The sequence below is a fragment of the Sceloporus undulatus genome, chromosome 2, assembly GCF_019175285.1.
Source record: "Sceloporus undulatus isolate JIND9_A2432 ecotype Alabama chromosome 2, SceUnd_v1.1, whole genome shotgun sequence".
Taxonomy (NCBI): Eukaryota; Metazoa; Chordata; class Lepidosauria; order Squamata; family Phrynosomatidae; genus Sceloporus; species Sceloporus undulatus.
Genome location: NC_056523.1, coordinates 8,262,209 through 8,287,613, shown reverse-complemented (window position 1 = coordinate 8,287,613; position 25,405 = coordinate 8,262,209). Strand labels below are relative to the sequence as shown.

Below are 25,405 nucleotides of genomic sequence, written 5' to 3'. Positions count from 1 at the left end.
ATCGCAGACCATGGGTCCCTTTTACTTGCTGCCTGTGCAAGTTTTTTTTGCCTCCCACTGTTGGGTCCTTGCACTGTTTGCCTTGTTTCCTCTATGTCAGTTTGACTATTTTCGCCATCCCTTTTGCCTTCCTTAATATTGTCTCCCTTCCCCTCGGAACTCAGTTTAAAGCTCTCCTGATCAAGTTCTTGAGACTGTTGGCAAAAACATTTCTTCCAACTGGCGTGAGATGCAACCCGTCTGTTGCAAGAAGTCCCTCCTCAGGGAACCGCAGCCCATGATCGAAGAATCCAAATCCTTCTCGGCGGCACCATCTGCGGAGCCAGTTGTTCACATCCACTATTTTCCTCTCCCTTCCTGGACCATGCCCTTCAACTGGCAGAAGAGACGAGATGACAACCTGTACATCCATTCCTTTCAGCTTCCTAGCAAGCGCCTCGTAATCCCTTTTGATGTTCTGAATGCTGTGTCTTGCAGTATCATTAGTTCCCACGTGGACTAAAAGGAAGGGGTATTGGTCAGTAGGCTTGAGCAGTCTTGTCAGCCTCTCTGTCACATCACGGATCTTTGCACCTGGAAGACAACACACCTCTCGAGACATCTTGTCAGGCCTACAAATCATAATGGTCTGCCTCCTGCTCTTAAGTAGGAGATGGGACACTGGAAGGTTATTTCACTACCACCTTGTTGTTTGTGTGCCTTCAAGACATTTCTGACTTATGGTGACCCTAAGGCAACCCATGTCACAGGGCTTTCTTGACAAGGTTTGTTCCGAGGGGGTTTGCCATTGCCTTCCTCTGGGGCTGAGAGAGTGTGGCTTGGCCAAGGTCACCTGGTAGGTCTCCATGGCTGAGCCAGGGCTATAACATGCTGCTATTCTAACAGGCAACAGAGATACCGAACGCTCCTAACTGTCCCAACTTGGAAAGGGGAGTCCCATTTAATCCACTGTCATCCCATCTTTTCAGCTGCTTTAAAAATGTTCCAGTTTTTCGCTCCTCCCTCCTTTTCCTGCATCCTGCTAAGCATACTTTAATTGCTGCAACCCAAGTTCAAAATGCAGAGGTAATTTACTCTCAACAGGAGAAAAGGGAAAGAGAGAGGGAATCTTGCCCTTCCCAGCAGACCCATGCCTAAGTAAACAGTGACTCCCTCTCTTAGCTTTTGTGTGTTCTTCGTCAGTGGGTTTCATGGGCAAGCTGGGAATAGAGCCTTGGTCTCTAAGTCATAGTCCAACACTCAAACCACTATGCCACACGGGCTCCTTATTTCTATCTAATTCATCCTGCGATTTCTGCTCTATTCGCTTATGGCTAGTCTACATGTAATATTATGTCCATTGCTGTGAACTTTCAAATTGATGATTGATTGTCTTCACTTTCCTGCACAAATTTGCATCTCTTCATCCTTCTTCTGCTGAAAAGGCACAGATATCTAAATGCGTGCCAAGCAGATGGATGGCTTCATGTGCAATAATGTGAATTTCTGCGGATTTTTGCACATACACTGTTAAAAAGTGCAAAACCATTTTTAGCAGAGTTTACGAGGCTTTTCATCCCTCCATCAGATATCTTGGATCTTGGAAGTTCATGGGAGCTGGGAGTCTGGGCGCCTTTACTCAGCCTGTGACCAAACTTCCATGGGTGAGGCAAGTGCCTCAGGCTGCTCAAAATCCAGTCTCCCAGGAAGAGAGGGCACAGCAGGCCACTGGCTCACCCATTTGCCTAGCTAACCAAATATTTTCGGGTCTGGGCAGAGAAGGTACTGGGAGGGAAGGGACGTGGGACTTTCTAGTGCCTTGCCTGCCCATCCAGTTGCCCAGGGCCTTTCTGGGTCTTTCCAGGTCTGGCTGGATGGGCAGGGGAGGCAGCAAGAGGAAGGAGTGGACAGTGCTGCTACCACCTTACACCAAGTGACCCCCCAACCCTACTGATTCCATTGCCTCTCATTATTCCAGAAGGTGACATGCCAGAGAGAGAAAATGAAGAAGGACTACATGAGAATGAAGGACTACATGGATTATGTTCAAAAAGAAGGGCGCAGGAAGAAATGGAAGACACAAATGGGAATCATGAAAGCTCAAGGAATCAAGACTGGACAAAGAAGATGCCCTTTAAACAGCAATTTGTCTCATGGGGTGAATGCTATATATGTTCAGAGTGTGGAAGGACCTTCAACAATCTACCAGACTTTCAGACACATGAGACAAGCCACCTGGGGGCAAACTTGTACTGGTGTACAAAATGCAGTAAGGGCTTCTCTTCTCTAGAGTTCTTTACAGAGCACCAGAGAATCCATGCAACAAATCAGAACTATAAATCAATGGAGGGCAATTTCTTCAAATCTTGGATGATGAAATGTCTCCAGGAAGCCCAAGACAGGCAACAGGCCAGCAATGCGAAAAACCAAAACCCAGAACAGACAGAGCTGTCCCACTCTCTTTCACAGCCCCCCATCCATTTGTCCTGTCCATGCTCACCTGGTTTACGTATTCCAGTGATTCAGGGAAACAAACCACCCATGTGCCCTTCTTGCCACTCCTCCCTCTTTGTGCCCAAATCAGATAAATCCTCCCCCTCTTTGTACTTCCCGCCAACACATAAAGCAACTGGATCGGTTTCACCAGTTCTTTCTCCCAGCCAGATAACTTCCCCCAAAAGGCAATGGATGATGAGACAGAAAGTAGCCTCCTCCCAAGTTTTACCAAGACTGTCTTCCAATGAGCCATGGAAGATGGGACAGAAAGTGCTCTCCACTCAGGTTTTGCCAGGACAAGAAGTGACCTCTGCCCACAGTTTGGCAGGACAGGTGAGAAGACCTCACAGCCCCTCTTCAACCCATGGACCAGAATTCCCCCAAAGAAATAACACTCTTTGGAATTATCCCAGTGGGGAGTGTGAGGAATTTTTTTAGAACTCTGCCAAACGTAAACTTCACTGACATGAGTGTGAAAAGCTAGAACCTTTCTTATGTCCCCATTGTAACAAGAGTTTTAATAATGTGTTGAGCTGGACTAACATGAAAAGATCTATGCCATAGAATCCCCATAAGAATGAGAAGTACTCCACACATGAGCCAGCAGCCCTGCTCAGCCTTTCTGTCACCTTCAGTTACTTGAAGGCAACTGAAATGAGCCTTTTGCCTGGATTTTAAATCCTGAGGTTGTTTTTACAGATTTTTTTTTAGGATCCTCTTATCACAAATCAACTCAGTCAGAATCAGAGCTTTTCTGATAATCATACCAGATACTATATTTCCCTTGCCCTAAAAACTACTATTTATTAATGCAACCTAAAATATTATTTGTCTTCTTTGCAGCCGCATCATGCATAACTCCAAGATCCTTTCCTCACGTTTAGCTGCTGAGCCAGATATCTCCCTTCTATAAAATTACATGTGGTTTTTGTAGCTTAAATAATTTGCCTTTGTCTCTCTTGAATTCCATTCCATTAGTTTCCACCCAATTTTCTGGTTTACCTAGGTTCTTTTAAATCCTGTCCCTGTCTTCCAATGTGCCAGCTACCCCTCCAAGTTTTGTACCAATCTGCAAATTTGATCAGGATTCACTCCACTCCATTATCTAAGTAATTGATTAAAATGTTGAAGAGCAATGGGCCTAGGACACAACCCTGTGGCACACTATTTGAAACCCCTCTTAGAGGTGGAACAAACAGGAGAGAACACCTTCCTAGCCACTTCTGTATTTCTGCCCTGAAAGATTTCCCTTTCTCTTAATGCAGTGTGAAGATAAGACAGACGAGGCTCCAAACAATCCTACCACGAAACAGCCTTCCACAGAAATCCAGCAAGAAAATAAGGAAAACAAGGATGCTACTGTTTCAAGTAAGGAGAAGGGTGAGTGTGTGTCTATTTAGTAATTTAAGAAGGCTTAAATGGTTTAACCTATATTGTGTTGTGATCTGCACTGTAACCTCTCTTGGGACCCATATGGGGAGGAAGAAGATAAGATATCAATTTTTAAAAAAAGTCTCCCACTCTCATAACTCTGGGGTGTTACTGGCAAGATTAATTCAGAGGTGGTTTGCCATTGCCTTCCCTTGAGAATGAGAGCATATGACTTCGCCAGGGTCACCCAGTGGGTTTCATGTCCAAGGGCCCTAACAGACAGGCCAAAATAAAGCTGCTTTGGGTCACTATGGAGGTATGCTGTTTAAATGATGCATGTGTCCTAAGAGGTCAGAAGCCACACCAAAGCCACACAAGGACTGGAGCACAGCTTTGGCACATCTTCTGGCCTCTTAAGATGTGTGTGTCATTTAAGCAGCATACCTACAAAGCGATCCAAAGCAGCTTTATTTTGGCCTGTCTGTTCAGGCCCCAAGTGAGAGACCAGGTTTCGAATCTCAGTTCATCCATGTAAACCCATTGGGTGGCTTTGGGCAGGTGACAGTCTCTCAGCAATGCCCTACCTCTTACCAAATGGAGGAGAGAGTGTTGGACTAGATGTTACCTCAAGGTCCATTTCAAATGTAGATTTCTAGGATTCTCTATATTCCTGTATGGCAGAAGGGGGTTGGACTGGATAGCCCCTGGGGTTCCTTCTAATACTAAGATTTCTCCATAGCAGTATTCCTACATGGCAGAAGGGAGGTGCCCCTTCACACATCCCATTCTCCTGAGAATTTGAATGTGTGGAGCAGGAGGACAATATGGAGAGGAGAGAGAGAGAGAGAGAGAGAGAGAGAGAGAGAGGATTGGGGTAGGCAAAGTCACCTCTCCAAATGTTGGATTGCAGTTCCCAACATCCCTGTCTTATGCTGGCTGTGGCTCCTGGGAGTTGCTGTCAATCAGCATCTCTAGATTCATTTCCCACCTATTTTATATAGCTGTGCTTGTGTTGTTGTTGTTGTTGTTGTTGTTGTTGTTGTTATGTGCCTTCACTTCTCTCCAGGAGGAAGAGGAGCCATTCCTGACCACCCTTTGGGTTTGCCTGGTCAGTCAACCCATTACTAATTCATCTAAGAATAGCATTAGCTAGCTCACCTTTTATTAGTTTGTTTGCAAGACTATCATGGGGGACCTTGTCAAAGGCCTTACTGAAATCAAGATATGTTATATCCACAGCATTCCCTTCATCTACCAAACTGGTAATTTTATCAGAAAAGGAGATCAGATTAGTCTGGCATGACTTGTTTTTCTGAAATCCGTGTCGACTTTTTGTGATTATGGTGTTGCTTTCTAAATGTTCACAGACTCTGTTTAATGATCTATTCCAGAATCTTTCCTGGTATTGATGTCAGACTACCTGGGAGATAATTGTTGGGATATTTTTTTCTTTTTTTTGCTTTTTGAAGATGTGAACATTTGCCCTTCTCCAATCTGATGGGACTTCTCCTGTTCTCCAGGAGTTCTCAAAGATGATTGACAATTGCTTTTCAGATGTCCCGGGTTTTTCTCCTCTTGTTTTTTATCAGAATATTTCAAGTGCTGCAGTCTAATTTCAAAATGCAAAGGCTGTTTGCACACAATAGCAGGGCAGGGAGAAGAAAAGAGAGGGGGTATCTTGCCCTTCCCTTGTGGTGCAAGCCAAAGCAAACAGTTCCTGCCTCTCCTAGCCTGTGGGTTCTACCTCATCAATGACTTTTGCCATCTTGACTGTATGCTGATGTTGCTTGGACATTGATGTCCCAGTTTTCATCTGTGACATTTTTCATAAAATGTTTCATTGTGATATGCTGGATGGCATGTGATGCATGTTGTTGTTGTTGTGTGCCTTTAAAGTCACTTCTTCTTGTTATGGTTGTGTACCTTCAAGTCATTTCTGACTTATGGTGACCTTAAGGTGATCCTATCATGGGGCTTTCCTGGCAAGATTTGTTCAGAGGAGGCTTGCCATTGCCTTCCCCTGAGGCTGAGAGCATGTGACTTGCCCAAGGTCACCTAGTGGGCTTTATGGCCAATCAAACCCTAGTCTCAGGAGTCATAGTCCAACACTCAAACCACTGTGCCACACTGGCTCCTTATTTCTATATAATTCATCCAAAGCTTTCTGCTCTACTCTAAGCCACTCTGATAGCCTTTAGGACTGGAGGGCGGGGTATAAATACCATACATAAATAAATAAAAATACACTTAGGGTTAGTCTAGATGCAAGTGTATTATGTGGATTGCTACGGATTTTCACACATTCATATTGATGACTAATTATCTTCACTTTCTTTATTATTGTTGTTGTATTATTTTCTTATAACCTGCCTTTCTCCCAAAATAGGGACTCAAGGTGGCAAACAATACAGTTTCAAAACAGTACACCACTTTCCTGCACAAATTTGCATCTATTCATCCCTCCTCTGCTGAAAATGTAGTTATCTGAATACAAGTCAAGCAGATGGATGGCCATATGTGCAATAATGTGCATTTCTGCGAATTTCTGCAGATACTCCATTAAAAAGTGCAAAATCTTTTTCTGCACAGTTTAAGGAGTTGTTTGCCCCTCCCTCCCATAAAAAGCCCAAATTCGTGCAACTTGCTTGTAGACAGAACATATTCTGTTTGACTGAAATAAGGAATATTTTAAGAGCATAGATTAATGCTTAGACAAAATGTTTGCTAAGATTCTAAGACATTCCCAACACTCACCCATTGACTAGGCCTGATCCTTCTTTTCTTCTCAGGTTTTTATTCTTTCTCTTTCCCTTGCCCAGGCAAGTCATTTGAATTTCTCTTAATTTCTCCCATAGACCAAACATTGATGGCCACAGAGGAAGGGGTCACAATCCAGACCACTCTGGATGCTGATAAGATACAGAGGCCCAGCTCTCTGGTTGCAGAAAGCGGGAGTTGCACCGAGACCCCAAAGGGCAGAAATTGTCAGCAGAAAACCTGTCATCTGGGCAAAGCAGATGAATATGCTCTTCAGGGAGGAAAAAGAAAAGCCATTGATGAAACAGTAGTCCTGACAGGTAAGGAACATATGTTGTTATTTGTTGTTAACTACTTTCGAATCGATCTTGACTCATGGTGACCCTATGGATGAGACCGCTCCAAGATCCTCTGTCCTCCACTGCTCTGCTTAATTCTTGCAACCCTATACCCATGACCTCCTTAATAGAGTCCATCCATCTGGCACACGGACTTCCTCTCTTTCTGCTTCCCTCCACCTTTCCCAGCATTATTGTCTTTTCCAATGAGTCGTTCCTTCTCGTGTGTCGGAAGTACAACAGCCTCAGTTTGTCCAGCTTGGCTTCCAGGGTGGTTTACGGCTTGATCTGCTCTAGGACCCATTTGTTTGTCCTTTTGGCTGTCCATGGGATCCTCAGCACTCTTATCCAGCCCCACAGTTCAAATGAATTGAATTTTTTTCATATCTTCTTTCTTAACTGTCCAGCTCTCACATCCATACATGGTATTAAGGAATATAATGGCTTGTATGATTCTGTCTTTTGTGTTCAGTTGTATATCTTTGCATTTTAGAATCTTTTCTTGTTCTTTCATAGCCACCCTCCCCATTCTTAATCTTCTTCTGGTTTCTTAACTGCAGCCCTCATTTATATCAATGTTGGATCCCAGGTATGGGAATTCTTTTACTATTTCTATTTCTTCATTATCTAGATTGAACTTGTGAAGGTCCTCGGTGGTCATTATTTTGGTTTTCTTTATATTCAACAATAAGCCTGCCTTTGCACTTTGATCTTCCTTAGTAGATGTTTCAGGTCATTGAGGTTTTCTTCCAGTACTATGGTATCATCTGTATAGCTTAGACTGTTGATATTCCTTCCTCTTATTTTCACTCTTCCTTCTTCTGTGCCTGTTTTTCTTATAATATGTTCTGCATACAAGTAGAACACTTAGGGTGAAAGGATGGGGCCTTGTCTGACCCCTTTTCCAATTGGGAACTATTCTATTTCTCTGTATGCTGTTCTGACAGTAGCCTCTTGTCCTGAGTACAGATTCTTCATCAGGACTATCAGATGTGTTGGTATTCCCATGTGCTTAAGGGCATTCCATAACCTTTCGTGATCTATGCAGTCAAAGGCTTTGATATAGTCTATAAAGCACACATTGGCCTGTTACAGACTGCCAAAATAAAGCTGCTTCAGGTCTCTTTGGAGGTATGCTATTTAAATGATGCATGCACCCTAAGAATCCAGAAGCTGCACCAAAGCTGCACTCCAGTGCTTAGGAATGGAGTGTAGCTTTGGCGCGACCTCCGGACTCTTAGGACCCAGGCATCATTTAAATAGCATACCTCCAAAGAGACCCGAAGCAGCTTTATTTTGGCAGTCTGTAACAGACCATTGATTTTCTTTTGGAATTCCCTGGTACGCTCCATTATCCATTGTATGTTTGCAATGTGGTCCCTAGCGCTTCTACCTTTCCTGACCGTTGGGATTTCTCTCTCCATGTATGGTTGGAGTCTGTGTTGAGGAATTTTGAGCATGATTTTGCTTGCATGGGAGATCAGTGCTATGGTCCTATAATTGCTGCAGTCTCTTGTGTCTCCCTTTTTGTGGATAGGGATGTATAGTGATCATTTCCAATCTGTTGGCTATCATTTTGTTTTCCATATGTGTTAGCACTAGAGTTGACTCTGTCAGTGTGGATTGCAGCAGTTCAATTGGAATATCATCCATTCCTGGTGATCTGTTTTTTGCTATTTCTCTTATTGCAGTTTCCACCTCACGTTTTAAAATTTGGGGTTCATCTTCATATGGCTCTTTGTTCCATATGTCCTTCATTTCGACATCTCTTTGGTATAATTCTTCTATGTATTGTATCCAATGTCTTGAATTATGTTATTTTTATTGTCATAGAACATCCTAGTCCTTGGTTTGAATTTTTCTTTGATTCCCCGGATCTTGTGAAATAGATCTCTTGTTCTTCCTTTTTTGTTGTTGTCTTCTATTTCTCTGCATTGGTCATTGTAGCAATTTTATTTGTCTTACCACACAAGCCACTGCATTGTTGCATTCATAATTCTTAGTTTGTTCCTATCTTCCTTTTGTTTTTCCTCTCATCTTTTCTTTATTGTTTGTAGTGTTTTTTTCTGTCATCCATGGTTTTTTCTCTTTCTTTTTGTTTATGTATCTGTCTGCATTCTTCTTTTATTATGTCCATGGCTTCAGTCCATAGTTCCTCTGGTTCTCAGTCTGTTATGGTTAGTAGTGGGAATCTGTTTCTTATGTTGTCAGTAAATTCTGTTGAGATATTATTCAGATCATATTTTGGTATAATAATTGGTTTTGTTTTCTTCTTAAGTCTTACTCTTATTTTTTATATAAGTAATTTGTGATCTGTGCCACAGTCGGCGCCTTGTCTAGTCTTGGCCACCATTCTAGAGTTCTGCCACCTTTTACTTCCCATTATATAATCTATTTTATTTTTGTGTTGGCCATCTGGTGATGTTTGTGTGTATAGCCTTCTTTCTGGTTGTATGAAAAATGTGCTTCCAATGAATAGGTTGGCTTCACAAAAATCTGTCAGATGCTCACCTGCTTCGGTTCTTTTGCCTAATCCAAATCTGACTACTGTTTTTGATTCTTCTTTGCATCCAACTTTTGCATTCCAATCTCCAGTGATCAGCTTGAAATTCTGTGTTGGTGTGCTGTCAATTTCTTCCTGTACTCCTTCATAGAATCCATCAATTCCTTCCTGTTCTGCCTCTGTGGTTGGCGTATATACTTGAATTATGGTGATATTCATAGGATTTTCATAGAGCCTTACTGAAATAATTCAGTCTGATTTTGCATTGTATTCTCTGACTGCATTTGCCACATCTTTTCTTAGTATGAAAGCCACCCTGTTTCTTCTTGTCTTTTCATTCCCTGAGTAAAACACTGTATGGTTCACAGCTAAGATACAAAGGCCCTGTACTGAGTATGGAGGAAGAAGCTTCAGGCAGAAGTGCACCCATGGCTGAAGAAATAGGACCTCTTCAGACTGCACAACTATAGCACTGTGGCTCTATTTTAACTGTCATATCTCAAAACTATGGCCTTTCCCCTACAATTGGGATTTCAGGTGGGGTTGGAATGCAGTGTCTTTCAGATCCAGCCAGACCCACACAGACAAAATGGTGGAGAATGATAGGAGCTGGAGCGCTACTACATCTGCAGTGCTATGAATAGTCCATCCTTGCTGGTGTTATCGTCGTTTTAAAAAATACCATATCCTTCTGTAACAGTCTGCTTCCTGCTCTTAAGTACGAGATGAGACTCAAAAAATAGTTTAGCTGCTACCTTTTTGTTGTACGTGAGCCTTCAATTGTTTCTGACTTATGGAGACTCTAAACAGCGTTTTCTTGACAAGATTTGTTCAGAAGGAGTTGGCCGTTGCCAGCCTCTGGGGCTGAGAAAGTTTGACTTGTCCAGGATCACCTAGTGGGTTTCCATGGTTGAGCGAGTATTAGAGCCCTGGTCTCCAGAGTTATAGTCCAATGCTCAGACCACAGCACCAGACTGGCTCCTGTGTTTTTCCTTGTGTTTCTTAGGCCTCATTCCCACTTCGTTTTAAACCAGTTAGCAAACCAGTTTGAATCAGTTCAAATGACCCTGGTTCACACTTTAACCAAATCACTGAAGCGGTTTGGAGAGGGGAGCCATACACTAGATCCATTTCACCCACATCTTTTTGATGGTGATTTTTTTCCCGCGTCTTTTTTACCAAAACGATTCAACGCAAGTGTGAACCAGATGTGGGTAGGAATCAATTTGTTATGACATGTTAAGGGATCGCCAGGTGGGTGTTTTTTGTGGCACAGTAAAGCGGAAATAATCACCTGTGTCCGCCCACGCTTCTACCCTCCCACATCTCTTGGACCGGTGCCATTTCCCCCTGATTCCAGTGATGGACAAATAAGAAAAAATCACGCTGGAAATGATTCTGTTTAAACCGATTCATTAGTCAGTGTGAACCACAAGTGGGTTATCTACCTCAGGAAATGGTTTAAATAGAATCGATTCATATGTTGGTATAAACCACGTGGGTTATTTTAATGCTAGAAAATGAGATTGGGACAACTATAGTGTGAACCATGCTCCGATGTCAAATCGATCCATCGATCCAGATTGTAAACCAATTCATTTGTAAGTGGGAATGGGGCCAAATATTCTGTACGTAGCCTTCGATCTCATTCTTTGGGAAAAGGCTGGGTGTCATGAATGGGACTGACTGACTGGAGACTACTATATTGGTGACTTGTGAACTGGTATCTCATTCCTCTCATTCTTCCCATAGACATGCCAGAGAGAGAGAATGACAAAAGAGAACATGGATTGTGTTTGAAAAGAACGGCTCCAGAAGAAATGAAAGACACAAGTGCGGATAAAGACTGCTCAGGGAAACAAGAAAATGATTGGATAAAGAAGCCCTTTGAAAAGGGATTTAGCACATCAGACAAATGCTATATATGTTCAGAGTGTGGAAAGTCTTTCAACAATTTGCCAGATTTTGAGACCCATCAGATAAGCCACCTGGGACCATGTTTTTATGGGTGTGCAGCATGTGGGAAGATCTTCCCTTCTCAAGCGACCCTTACAGAACATCAGAGGATCCATACAACAAATTGGAATGATAAACCAATGGAGGGGGATTTCTTTGTGCCCCATTCAAACACATATTCACCCTCTTTGTACTTTCCACCAACACATAATCCAACTGGATCGGTGTCTTCATTTCTTTCTCCCAGCCAGAGACTCTCCTCAGAGGGGCAAGGGATGATGGGACAAAAAATGGTCTCTACCCAGGCTTTACCCGGACAGGAAGTGACCTCTGCCCACAGTTTGCCAGAACAGGTGGGAAGACCTCACAGCCCCTATGGACCTGAGATGCCCCAAAGAAGTAACACTGTTTGAAATTATCCCTGTGTGGAGTGTGAGGAAAATTTTGGTAACTTTGCTAAACTGAAACTTCACCAAAATGAGTGTAAAAAGCCAGAACTTTCCAATGTCTCCATTGTAACAAATGTTTTAATGATCTATTGAGCTGGACAAACATTAGGAGATCCATGCCATTGAATCCCCATAAGAATAAGAAGGACTCCACAAAAGGGACAACCGCTCCACTCAGCCTCTCAGTTGCCTTCGATTGACTGAAGGCAACTGAAATTAGCCTTTTGCCCAGATTTTAAGTCCTGATGGGTTTTTTTTACAGATTGTTGTTTTAGGACCCTCTTGTCGCAGAACAGCTTGATCAGACTCAGCTTTCCTGATAATCAGACCAGATACTATAGTTCCTTTGTCTTGCAAACTACTATTTTATTAATGCAAGCTAAAATATTATTTGCCTTCTTTGCTGCAGCATCATGCTGCTGGCTCATGTTCAACCAGATCCTTTCCACAGGTTTTGCTGCTGAGCCGAATATGTCCCTCCTATAAAATTACATGTGATTTTTGTAGCCTAAATGAAGAAGTTTGCCTTTGTCTCTCTTGAATCCCATTTGTTTAGTTTCTGCCCAGTTTTCTGGTTTACCTAGGTGCTTTTAAATTCTGCCCCTGTATTCCAATATGGCCGCCACTCCTCTGAGTTTTGTTCCAATCTGCAAATTTGATCAGGATTCCTTCCACCCCATTAACTAAGTAATTGATGAAAATATTGAAGAGCAATGGGCCAAGGACACAACCCTGCAAGCACTCCACTTGAAACCCTTCTTAGAAAGGGGAACAAACAGGAGAGAACATCTTCCTCTCCACTTCTGTATTTCTGCCCTGAAAGATTTCCCTTTCTCTTAATGCAGTGTGAAGATAAGGAGGATGAGGCTCCAAACTATCCTACCACGAAACAGCCTTCCACAGAAATCCAGCAAGAAAATAAGGAAAACAAGAATGTCACTGTTTCGGGTAAGGAGAAGAGTGTGTGTGTATGTGTGTGTGTGTTTAATAATTTTAATTTAAGAAAGCTTTTATTTCAACCTGCGGTGAACTGGCTGTTGGATGACTCTGGGACTGCTTTGTTTTTAATTTTATTTTTTGTTGTTGTGTGCCTTCATGTCATTTCTGATTTAACCCTATCATAGGATTTTCTTAGTAAGTTTCTTCAGAAAAGGTTTGCCACTGCCATTCTCTGAAGCTGAGAGAGCGTCACTTGCCCAAGGTCACCTAATAGAGGTTCTTTACATTTCTCTGTGTTGAAATTCATTTTTTTAGCTTTGGCACAGCTTTCTAATCTATTAAGGTTATTCTGAAGTTTGATCTTGTCCTCTGGAGTATTAGCTACTCCTCATAATTTGGTGTCATCTGCAAATTTGATAAATGTGCCCCCAATTCTGTCCTCCAAGTCATTGATAAAGATGTTGAACAGCACTGGGCCCAGGACAGAGCCCTGTGGGATCCCACTGGTCACTTTTCCAGGATGAAAAGGAGCCATTGTTGAGCAACCTTTGCGTTCGGCCAGTCAGCCAATTGCAAATCCATCTAACAGTTGCATTGTCTAGCCCACATTTTATAGGCTTGTTTACAAGAATATCATGGGGAACCTTGTCAAAGGCCTTACTGGAATCAAGATATACTATATCCACAGCATTGCCTTCATCTACCGAGCTGGTGATTTTATTAAAAAAAAGAGAGAGATCAGATTTGTCTGGCATGACTTCTTTCTCTGAAACCCATATTGACTTTTTTATTATGGCATTGCTTTCTAGATATTCACAGATTCTCTGTTTAATTATCTACTCTAGAATCCTTCCTGGTATTGATGACAGATTAACTGATATAATTTCTATGTGGAGGGAAGTCATCTTCCCGCTATATTCTGTGTTGGTCAGGCCTCATCTGGCGTCCTGTGTCCATTTCTGGGCGCCTTGTTATAAGAACGAGTTCTGGAGCGGGTTCTGAGTAGTGATGTAAAGAATTGTCATCATTATTTGTTAAACAGGCAAGATATTTGTTACTCGATGCTTCTATAAGGTCTTTAAAACAGTATAAATCTTGGAGATCCTCAACCAAGTAGTAAGATTTTTTTTTAATTATTTGCAAATGAAGTTAAAGGAGACCATTCAAATGGCAATTGGATGGGAAGGATTTCATATTTTCCGTAAGCAAAGCAACCAGTCAAACATGGTGTTACCATAGGATCTTGTTTAAAAAAAAAAATCCATATCCTTCTGTAACAGTCTGCCTCCTGCTCTTTAGTAGGAGATGGGATCCCAGAAAATGATCTAGCTTTTTGTTGTACATGGGCCTTCAAGTTGTAAACGACCTATGCAGACCCTAAGGCAGGGGTAGGCAACCTTTTTGAGCCGGGGGCCAGGTTGCTGTCCCTCAGACAAAGCCAAAAAATAAATAAATAATTAATTTAAAAAAAAAATTAAATATATAAATAAACCAGGACAAATGTAGGACAAAATTTTCAAATGGAAGACACTTTTTTTAAAAAAATGGAGGACACGTGGAAAAATTTGCTGAGTTTTAAAAAAATGTTAATATAAATGCATGTTTCCGAGGTTTCTATAGACAATTGCCCCCCAAAGGCCCCGGCGGCAATTGGCAGCAGGACCAGGCTGGGGCCGGTCCCAAGGCCTCGCCAGGCCGCATCCGGCCGTGGGCCGCAGGTTGCCTACCCCTGCCCTAAGGTGACCCCATCACAGGGTTTTCTAAACAAGGTTTATTCAGAAGGAGTTGGCTGTTGCGATATTCTGGGGCTGAGAATGTTTGATTTGTCCGGGTTCACCTAGTGAGTTATCATGGCCAAACGGGGATTTGAGCCCTGGTCTCCAGAGTCATAGTCCAATGCTCAGACCACTACACCACACTGACTGTTGTTTTTTTCCTTGTGTTTCTTGTATTCTGTACATAACTCTGGATCTCATTCTTTGGGGAAAGGCCAGGTGTCATGAATGGTATTGACTGATTGGGGACTACATTTCTCTTGCCGACTGGTATCCCATTCCTCTCATTCTTCCCATAGGCGACGTGCCAGAGAGAGAGAATGACAAAGGAGAACATGGATTGTGTTTGAAAAGAACGGCTCCAGAAGAAATGAAAGACACAAGTGAGGGTCAAGACTTCTCATGGAAGCAAGAAAAAGACTGGATAATGAAGCCCTTTGAAAAGGGATTTAGCACGTCAGACAAATGCTATATATGTTCAGAGTGTGGAAAGTCCTTCAACAATTTGCCAGACTTTGAGATCCATCAGACAACCCACCGGGGGCCATGTTTTTATGGGTGTGCAGCATGTGGGAAGATCTTCCATTCTCAAGCGAACCTTACAGAACACCAGATAATCCATACAGCAAATCTGCCCTCTACATCAATGGAGGAGAATTTCTTCAAACCTTGGATGATGAAGAGTCTCCAGGAAGTTCAATACAGGCAACAGGCCAGCAATGTGAAAAATCAAAACCCAGAACGGACAGAGCTGCCCCACTCTCTTTCACAGCCCCCCATCCATTTGTCCTGTCCATGCTCACCTGGTTTACGTATTCCAGTGATTCAGGGAAACAAACCACCCATGTGCCCTTCTTGCCACTCCTCCCTCTTTGTGCCCAAATCAGATATATCCTCCCCCTCATTGTACTTCCTACCAACAAATAAAGCAACTGGATCGGTTTCACCAGTTCTTTCTCCCAGCCAGAGACCCTACTCTGAGGGGCAATGGATGATGGGACAAAAAGTGACCTCCTCCCAAGTTATTCCAGGACCGTCCTCCAATGAGCCATGGAAGATGGGACAGATGGTCTCCACCCAGGTTTTATCAGGACTCAAAGTGACCTCTGCCCACAGTTTGTCAGGACAGTTGGAGAGACTTGACAGCCCCTATCCGACCCATGGACCAGACTTTCCCCAAAGAAGTAGCAGCGTTTGGAATTATCCCTGTGTGGAGTGTAAGGAAAATTTTGATAATGTTGCCAAACTGATACTTCACAGACAAGAGTGTAAAAGGCCAGAATCTTTCCGATGTTTCTTTTGTAACAAGGGTTTTAGTGATATGTTGAGTTTGGATGAACATGAGGAGAGTCATGTCACAGCATCCCCATAAGAATGGGAAGGATTCCACACATGGGCCAACAGCCCTGCTCAGCCTCTCAGTCTCCTTCAGTTGCAGGCAACTGAAATGAGCCTTTTCTCTTGATTTTAAGTTCTGATTGTCGTTTTTATAGATTGTTGCTTTTAGGACCCTCTTGTTGCAGACCAGCTTGATCAGAGGCAGAGCTTTTCTAATAATCAGATTCTATAGGTTTTTTAACACTACACTGCTATAGCAGTGTTATCTCTCTCTAACTGCCATGGCTGCATCCTCCAGAATGCTGGGATTTGTAGTTTGATGAGGCACGTAGAATTCCCTGCTAGAGAGCTCTAATGCTAAAGTTCTAGAACAAGAGTACATCACCTGACTACAAATCCCAGCATTCCATAGGACAGAGCCATAGCATGGGATCAGACTGCTATAACTGTGCAGTCTGTATAACCCCCCCTCTGTGAGTTCTTGAATCCAGAGAGAAAAGCATTTGAGGAGATCAATGTTTCACCATTCGCTCTGGTTTCCTTTTTTCCGCCTCTACTGCTGGATGGACTGGGGTGGTAGGTGTTCCTTTTTAGATACATATTTTATTGCAACACTGGGTTGCTGGTGTAAACTAGCTAATAAAATTGTGGGGGATTTTCCTCCCCTGTTAATCTGTATTACATTTGCTCCTTTTTAAAAAAAACTGAACTGTAGAATTGGAAGGTAATCCAAGATCACAGACGTAGAGAGTTGGAAAGGACCCAACTCCCTGCTCAATGCTTAATCTCCAGCTACCATTCCCTTTCCTCTTGGGTGATAATCCTAGTGCCACCTAATGCCTATTTCGTGATGTTGGGTCTATTATTTGTGTATCAGTCAACTAACGAACAGTGTCTACCTCAGCCATGCCCATCTTGACACTGTTTCCTCATCTTTCTCACCCTGCCATGTGTGAATATAGCAGGCCAGGCCTCTTCCACCCTCTCACCCACATTGGCCTTACAGCAAAAGAAAGGTTGGCTGGCCAGCTGCTCGGCTGCTGCTCCCAGGATGATTGGGTACAAAGGGAGTAGCAACCAAGATGTTGATCAAGCCACGAGTGAGAAGCCTCTCTCCCATGCCTGCCTTGCGTCAAAGGCTGGCATGGGCAAGGGGATTTTCGGTTGCTGCTCAAACCTGTTGTTCTAAAGGTGAATGACCTGGTGCAAAAGAAGAAGCTTCTCCCTTGCAAGGGAGGACTCTCAATAGGGTGGAGTGGGGCACACCCGGCTCCCCACTTTTCTCCCCTGTGAGGAAGGACTCTGAATCCAAGAGAGCGAAAGGACTCTTGGAGAATCAGTCCTGGATTTTCTTCCTCCTGCTCCTTTCCCAGAGATATGCTTTCTCCACACAGCTTCAAAGAATCACAGAATCATACAGTTGGAAGAGATTACCAGGGCCATCCAGTCTAACTTAAATAAATAAATAATAAATAAGTAACTTCATGCCATGCAGAAACACACAATAAAAGCACTCCTAACAAATAGCCATCCAGCCTCTATTTAAAAACCTCCAAAGAAGGAAACTCCACCACTCTCCAAGGGAGTTTGTTTCACTGTCAAACAGGCCTTACTGTCAAGAAATAAAATCTTATTTCCTGTAGCTTGCATCCATTGTTCTGGGTCGTGTTCTCTGGAGCAGAAGAAAACAAGTTTGCTCCACCCTTCAAATACTTAAGCAAGGCTATCATATCCCTTCTTCAGCATCATCTTTCCACCACCACACATACACTGTTTCTTCTGCTTCCTCTTCTTTCGGCCTGTCTGACAAAAGAAACAGGAGCTGCAGCACAGCTCCAACTTGCCAGCTGAGTCTCAGCAAACATCACAAAGCGTTAGCAGAGTCCCAAATGTGTGAATGCTTCTTTTTTCCTGCTGCTTCTCCCCTTCTCTAAATCCTCATTCTAACCATGTTCCTAAAGACCACTGGTTCCTCTCCTCTTTCCTGTGTGCAAATGATCTGACTAAAGCCACCTCTAGCACAACCTTTTTCCTCACCACCCCTCTGCTGCCCTCTTTTCCTTCACTGTCCCACTGGACGTTTCCATCACCTCGGGAACCACTGAGCTACAGCATCCCCATCAGGTAGCTGTATGGTCTCTTTTTGAAGATGGCCAGAGAAGAAGGCCCCCATCTCTTCTCTAGAGAATTGTTTCCACTGTTCAGTTGCTCTTATTTTCAATAAATTCCTTCTAGTGTTTAATTGAAAAAAACCCTTCTGTAACGTAAAACCATTAGACTTCATCCTACCATCTGGAGCAAGAGAAAAAACCTGCGCCCTCCTTTCTGTGCCAGTCCTTTAAATATTTAAAAAGTCATGTTATCTCTCAGTCTTTTCTTCACCCGGCTGAACACACTCAACTCCCTCAACTTTTCCTCATATATTTTCTTCTCCATGCCTCTCATCACCCTCAGTAACCTTCTCTGCACCTGCTCCAACACGTCTATATCCTTCTTAAAAGGAGGCACTCAGAACTGAACACACAACTCCAGATGAGGCCTGATGAGTTCAGAATATAGTGAGACTATTATTTCCCTTGTCTGGGAAACTACAGTTCTATTAATGCAGGGAAAAATATTATTTGCTTTCTTTGCTGCAGCATCACATTTCTGGCACAGGTTCAACAATAATCTCAAAATCCTTTCCGCATGTATTGCTGCTAAATCAACTTTCTCCCCGCTCTAAGTTTGCTTTTAGGTTTTGTAGCCTAAATGAAGAATTTTACATTTGTCTCTGCTAAATTTCATTCCATTGTGAAGTCGAAGGTTTTCATGGCCGGCATCCATAGTTTTTTGTGGGTTTTTTGGGCTATGTGGCCATGTTCTAGAAGAGTTTCTTCCTGATGTTTCGCCATCATCGTTGCTGGCATCTTCATTCCATTCATTTCCGCCCATTTATTTGGCTTACCTGGGTCCTTTTGAATTGTTCCCCCTATTTTCCAATGTGTTAGCCACCCCTCCCAGTTTCATATCACTTGCAAACTTGATAAGGATTCCCTCCACCTCATTATCTAAGTCATAACTTAATAAAAATGTTGAAAAGCTATGGCCCTAGGACATAGTCCTGTGGCACTCCATTTGAGTCCAGTTTGAAGGTCAGCCATTGCTTATGACTTTTTGAGCATGGTTTTTCTCAACCATAGATCCATCTGTTTCCATCTATTCCATATTTAGTCAATTTTCTAATCAAAATATCACGGAAGACCTTATCAAATGCTTTGTTCAAATCCAGGTAGACATCTACAACATTCCTACTATCTAATAAACTACCGGTAATGACCGGATTGAAAAAAGGTACCAGATTAGTTTGGCAGGATTTGTTCTTGACAAACCCACGTTGGATTCTACTGATCACAGCATTGTCATCAAGAAACTTGGAGACAGACTCCTGTATAATCGTTTCTAATATTTTTCCTGGTGTTGAGGCCAGGCTGACTGGCCTGTAGTTACCTGGATCTTCATTTTTGCCTTTTTGGACAATGTTTGCCCTTCTCCAATCCTTTGGCACATAACCTTTTCCTCAAGGTTTCTCAAAAATGATGGCAAATGGTTCTGCAATTACTTTAGCAACTTACTCTCTTGGGTTAACTAGGTGATTCATAACTAACTCCTTATCAATCTTGATTTGTAATCTGGATGCCTTAGTGAGATTTCTGCTGATGCATGGAAGCATACAATCTTCTTTTTGGGTGAAAAGCTGAAGCAAAATAAGTATAGAGCAGTTTTGTCTTTTTGTTGTGATCTGTTAGCATTTTACCGTCCTTCCTGACCAGCAGTCCCACCATTTCCTTCATTTGCTTCAAATCTCTTGTTTTCTCCCATTTCCCTAGCCAGTCTCAGCTTATTTTGAGCTTTAGCATTCCTTACGCTATTTCTCCAAGCTTGGTAAATACATCTGTATTCTTCCTTGTTGATTCAGCCTTCTTTCCATTCTTTCTACATGCTCTTTTTTCTTTTTACTTCCTCCTCAAGTTTACTGTGCAGCTAGATTAGCTTTTTCCCCAATTTTACTTTTAGCAATTCTTTCTTCACGAAACCCTACCTATGCTGGGTTTCTTTTTCCTTTAGCATCGCTAGCCATGGGATCAGTTTTCCTGAAACCAAGGTTCATTATTTGACTATGCAATGGGCCCTCTACATTCGCTGGAGTTAGGAGTGCAGGACCCTTGTGAAAGTGTGTGTGGGGGGGGGGGGGGGGGGGGGGATCACAATTTTTTTTAAAATTTTTTTTTTATATTTCAAAGAACACCACTCTAGTAATCTCTGGATTCTCCAGCACACCTCTGTTGCCAACATCCAGTGGAAGTTGATGATAGAATTACACTGGAGAACCTACAAGTGAATCTCTAGGTCCGCCATCATAACTCTATGTCTATGGTAACCCTCTGGCAAAGGTTGAACAGAGTCATTCTGGAGATCTCATGCCTAGAGATGTGGAGATGTGCAGATGTGGAGGGACAATTCTCTTCTTTGGCTTGCCCAACAATCACAAAGTATCATTGCATGGACTTGTAGTTCCATGGCCCTATGAATGAGAGACCTCCAAGCTGTCCTCAGCAGCCCTGTTCAGGTCTTCCAGACTCAGGGGCATGGCTTCCTTGGTTGAGTCCATCCATCTGGGATGCAGTCTTCCTCTTTTCCTTCTCCCTTTTACCTTAGCAAGCATTATTGTCTAGCCTAGTGAGTCATGTCATCACATAATATGTCCAAAGCACAGTAGCCTCAGTTTAGTCATTTACTCTTGGACCCATTTATTTGTTTTTGTAGCAGTCCATGTATCCACAGACATTTCTTCCAGACCACATTTAAAATTACACTCATTCCTCCGTATTTGCAGCTTTGATATTTACAGATTTGGTTATTCACGGATTTGATTAATATGTTCTCTCTAGGAATATCTAGGTCCTCCAGTGCAACTTTATGGTCAATTTTAACTAAAAGTTGCACTGAAAGACCTAGAGATTCCTAGAGAGAATGCTCTACTAGGCATTTGTAGTTTCCCCAGTGCAGTTCCATGGTCAATGTCTCTTAGATGTTAACCACAGAGTTGCCCTGGAGGACCTAGAGAGTCCTAGAGAGGTGTCCTCTTAGGTAAAAACATGGTGTTTTTGTTATTAGCAGTTTTTCCATATTCACAAGGGTCTTGTGCCCCTAACCCTAGCGAATATGGAGGGATAAGTGTAGTTAATTCGTTTTATATCAGCTTTCTACCTATCCAGTTTAATTGTCCATCCTTAGAAAGGTAACACAGGACTTCCAAAGACCCTTCCCCAAAATGGCAAACCCCAGGATTCCATAGGACAGAGTGGAATCACAACACTATGACTATGGAGATTGTCAAATGGGTAAAAGTGGCAGGAACATAGCAGGATGCTCCCGTCATTATCAGACAATTGCACAAAGATTATCAGACGATGTTGGGATAATTGTATCATAAATAAAGGGGAATTCTCCCTTTGCTTTTTATTCACAGGATTTTCCCATGAATTATTAACCTTTATTTATAAAGCGCTGTAAATTTACACAGCGCTGTACATACAATCTTTTTAATTGGGCGGTTTCCTGCCCTCGGGCTTACAGTCTAGAAAGACACGACACAGAGGGAGTGGTGGTGGGGAAGGGGCATCTCTAGTAGGATAATACATATAAAATACATAGCAATACAGGAAATGATTCAATAAAACAGACAACAAAAGAACATCAAATAGCAAGTGACAATTATGCAATGCCTGGGAACGCTGCCATGAATAAAAAATGATGCTAGAATTCCTCTTTAATCTGCTAATTTCCACCAGCATTTTTTGGCAGAGAAGGCTAAAGATCTTGTAAAAAATGCAAATCCTAGGATTCCATAGGCTGGAGCTACACTTAAAGTGATGTCAGATTGCATTGTTTTTACAACCTAGATCAGTATTTCACAAACTCTAATCTTCCAGGTGTTTTGGACCTCAACTCCCAGAAGCCCCAGCCAGCTTGGCCAACAGTCAGAAATTCTGGGAGCTGAAGTGCAAAACATCTGGAAGATCAAAGTTTGGGAATCACTGGCTAGATGTACTCTGAGAGTGGAGACAATTTTTTTCCTATGGCAGCCCCCAAGCTGTCCTCCATGGCCAGATCCGCAGGATGGGTGGAGGGTGACTGCGAATGGACAGGTAGGTGGCCCTGGGATGAAGTGGTAGCTTTAGGACAAGAAAGGAAGGGATTCCTGGCTGTACTTGAAAGGGAGACGATTGAAGAAGATGCTCTTCTTCCACTTGCAGCCTTCCTTCCCTCTTTGATTGTCAGGAAGAGACTCTAGGGACCTGCTACCCAGGCAGCTGGGCAATAAAGAAGACAGGCTGGGAAGGAAGGATGCGAGGGAAAGTGAGGCAGCTGGAGGTGAGTAAAAGGGGAGGTGCTTCCATACCAGGGAATGGTATGTTCTCCATTCTGAGTGTGACTAAGAAGCCCACTGAGTAATACCATCTAAATATTAGGAAGAACTTCCTAGTTGTAAGAGCTGTTCAACAGTGGAACCCAATTCCTTGGAGAGTGGTGGAGTCTCCTTCTGTGGAGGTCTTTAAAGAGAGGCTGGATGGCCACCTGTCAAAGGGGGTGCTTTGTGAGTTCCTGCATGGCAAAGGGTTGGACTGGATGGCCATTGAGGTCTCTTCCAACTCTATGATTCTAAGATTCTGTGTTGTTGGATGGCAGTTGCCAGCATTCCTGTTGTTGCTGAGTGCCTTCAAGTTGCTTTCAATTAATGGCGGCACAAAGGCAAACCTATCACATGCTTTTTCAAGCTTTGTTCAGAGGAGGTTTGCTATGGCCTTCCTCTGAAGCTGAGTGAGTGTGACTTATCCAAGTTCAGCCAGTGGGTTTCCATGGCTGAGCGGGGATTCAAACCCTGATCCTCAGAATCCTAGTGCAGCTCAAACTACTACACCCCACTGGCTCTGTCCCAGCATTCTTACAAACTCATACAGGTTGAGTCTCTCTTATCTGGAATTCTGAAATCTGAAATATTCCAAAATTCACATGTGTAGCTGACATGGTGACACCTTCGCTTTCTGATAGTTCAATGGACACGGACTTTGTTTCATGGACAAAATTATTAAAAATATTATCTATAAAATTACCTTCAGGCTCCTGTGCATAAGGTAAATACAAAACATATGTTAATGTCTTGTTTAGAATTGTGTCCCAACTTCAAGATATCTCATTGTGTATATTAAAATATTACACACACACACACACACACACACCCCACTCCAAGATCCAAAATCCAAACACTTCTGGTCCCAAGCATTTTAGCTAAGGGAGATTCAACCTGTATGCCTTTTTCTAAAATTCAGCCTGAAATGTTTCCATTTACCAATGCTTCTTGTTTTTTATGTTTATGCCAGCAGATGATGTGCAGGAGAAGAGAAAGAGTCAAGGAGAACTACAAAGGATATCACCAGAGAGTAAGAATGAAAGTAAAGGGAATTTCTACAGTCAAAACAGACTTGGGAGGCAGGAAGAAAAGAGAGGAGAGGGATGGAGAGAAAAATCTGTTGAATCTCAAGAACTACAAACAGTTAAGACAAATAAGATGCTCCCTCATCCTCACTGGAGAATCTACACAGAGAATCTCTTCCATCAACCCTCAACATCTGTGGAAAACAGTGTGATTGGAGCCCCTGCCACGTTTCCAGCACTCAACACCAAGGCAAATTTGTATCCTTCTCTCTTACATGGGGAAAGATTTGGAAAGTCCTCCATACTTGAAATCCATCATCAAATTCATGAGGACACCTTGTCTTGCACATGTGGAAAGGAGTTCAAGAAATTTAAGTACCTTAAAGCGCATCAGAAGAGACATATACAGGAGAGGGTCTTCCTATGCTCGGTGTGTGGGAGAACTTTCAATGATAAATACAGTTGTAAAACCCATGAAATACAGCATGCCGTCTAGCTTTTTTGAGCCATGAAGTGTGGAAAGAAATATTTGGATGCATGGCAGACCTTACAGTATGTCATAAAATTTACATAGGGGAGAGTCAGTGCTCAGAGTATAGTGAGAATTTAGATGATGATTTAGATCTTTTGACACAAGGAGATATATAGGAAGAGAGAGGCCTTCAAGGCTTCCAATGTACTGGCCCCTTCACTCTCTGCACAGAGGATACTCACAGAGGCCACATCACTCTTTGACCCTTCTAGAGTAGTAGACAGACCAGTGGTGGAGATCCTTGAGTCTCCTTTTAGAGATTTTGGCTTGCAATTTCCATAATCCTTTGATACTGGCCATACTGGCTGGGCCTTCTGGGAGTTGCAGACTAAAGCTTACCAAGGGGGAAAAGCTCTCTCATCCACGGATGGAGGTGATCAAGGTTGGCTTTTGAGACATCACAGGTTCATGCCTGAAGTTAGGTCTTTTTTAGAGAACGCAAAATGAGGACTTCCCACCCACTGGTTCTGTGATTCATTAACTGAGTTACTTTTACATATCTGTGGAGTGTTTTTAGCAAATGGATGTGGTTTTTAAACATATTTATGAAAACTGAGTTTGGGAGGAACTGGATAATTTGACTCTCTTGCCTAGTTGCACCTGGGTTTGGTTGGGTTTGGAGGGGTTGTCCTGTATCATTAATGGTTGGGGTTGCAAGCATTTTAGCAGATCTTGTCATGCAGCCAGGTCTCAAGCCACCCTTGCTGAAATTTCCTCTTCTGCACAACCATCAAAGGGACAAGAGGCTTCTCCAGTTTTCACTCTGGCAATGCTACGCAACGCAAGTGATAGCTGAAGAGCTGAGATCCAACCAGTGAGACATGGAGGCAGGAGAGAAAATGAACAGCTTCAGTGGTTTTTCCATGTCTCTGCATTTTAAATGGATATGTTGATGATGTATTTTTTAAAAATAATAATAATAATAAAGTATTTCTGTTTTATCCATTTTGAAGTCTTTCTCTTCCCTCTGAAACAGAGTCTGGTAATAATTATACCAATATAGATTTGCTCTTTTGAATGTGTTCAGTAAAGCCCAAGCTCCTCTGCACACAGTGGAACTTACTGCTGGGGCCATTGTTTGGCCCTCCAGATGTTGCTGGACTGCAACCACCAGCAGTCCTTCCCAGTTGTTATGCTGGCTAAGAACTGCTAGGAGCCTCAATACAACATCTGGAGAGCTATAGGATTCCTAGTTCATACTAGAGGAGACCCACTGAACCAAAGAGAATTGCATAAGTATTGACTTATCATACAGCGTTTGTATTATTATAATTTTCTCTCTCTCTCTGGCTTTTCTTCGCGAATGAAGATTCAGGAAGGACTCATTTCATGCTTTCTACAAGCGTGTTGATGACTAAAAAGACCAATCCGGGATAAATAAGTCCGATTGCAGAAAGCACAGCAGAAAGTCTCCTTGGGTGATGTTTCCAGGTTGTAGTTCTTTCTGCGCTTGTCATTTCTCCTTGAGACTCGTTTGGCGTGAGCTTTCGAAA

At 42.7% G+C, this 25,405-nt stretch overlaps 1 protein-coding gene across 8 annotated transcripts in view; it reads left to right on the top strand.

Moving 5' to 3' along the window:
* LOC121921805 (zinc finger protein 33A-like) overlaps positions 1 to 24,805 on the top strand; it is a 40,552-nt gene extending 15,747 nt beyond the window's left edge. For 6 of the 8 annotated variants that reach the window (XM_042450365.1, XM_042450366.1, XM_042450364.1 and 3 more), the window contains 7 exons: positions 1,958 to 2,808; positions 3,741 to 3,855; positions 6,702 to 6,923; positions 11,197 to 11,753; positions 12,695 to 12,797; positions 14,863 to 15,780; positions 23,326 to 24,805. In XM_042450365.1, coding sequence (XP_042306299.1) covers positions 1,958 to 2,808; positions 3,741 to 3,855; positions 6,702 to 6,923; positions 11,197 to 11,753; positions 12,695 to 12,797; positions 14,863 to 15,780; positions 23,326 to 23,876 — 3,317 coding nt within the window. In that variant the 3' untranslated portion in view covers positions 23,877 to 24,805. The remainder of the gene's footprint in view (positions 1 to 1,957; positions 2,809 to 3,740; positions 3,856 to 6,701; positions 6,924 to 11,196; positions 11,754 to 12,694; positions 12,798 to 14,862; positions 15,781 to 23,325) is intronic. The other 2 variants (XM_042450369.1, XM_042450368.1) reach the window with 2 other exon arrangements.
* Positions 24,806 to 25,405: the final 600 nt, after the last annotated feature.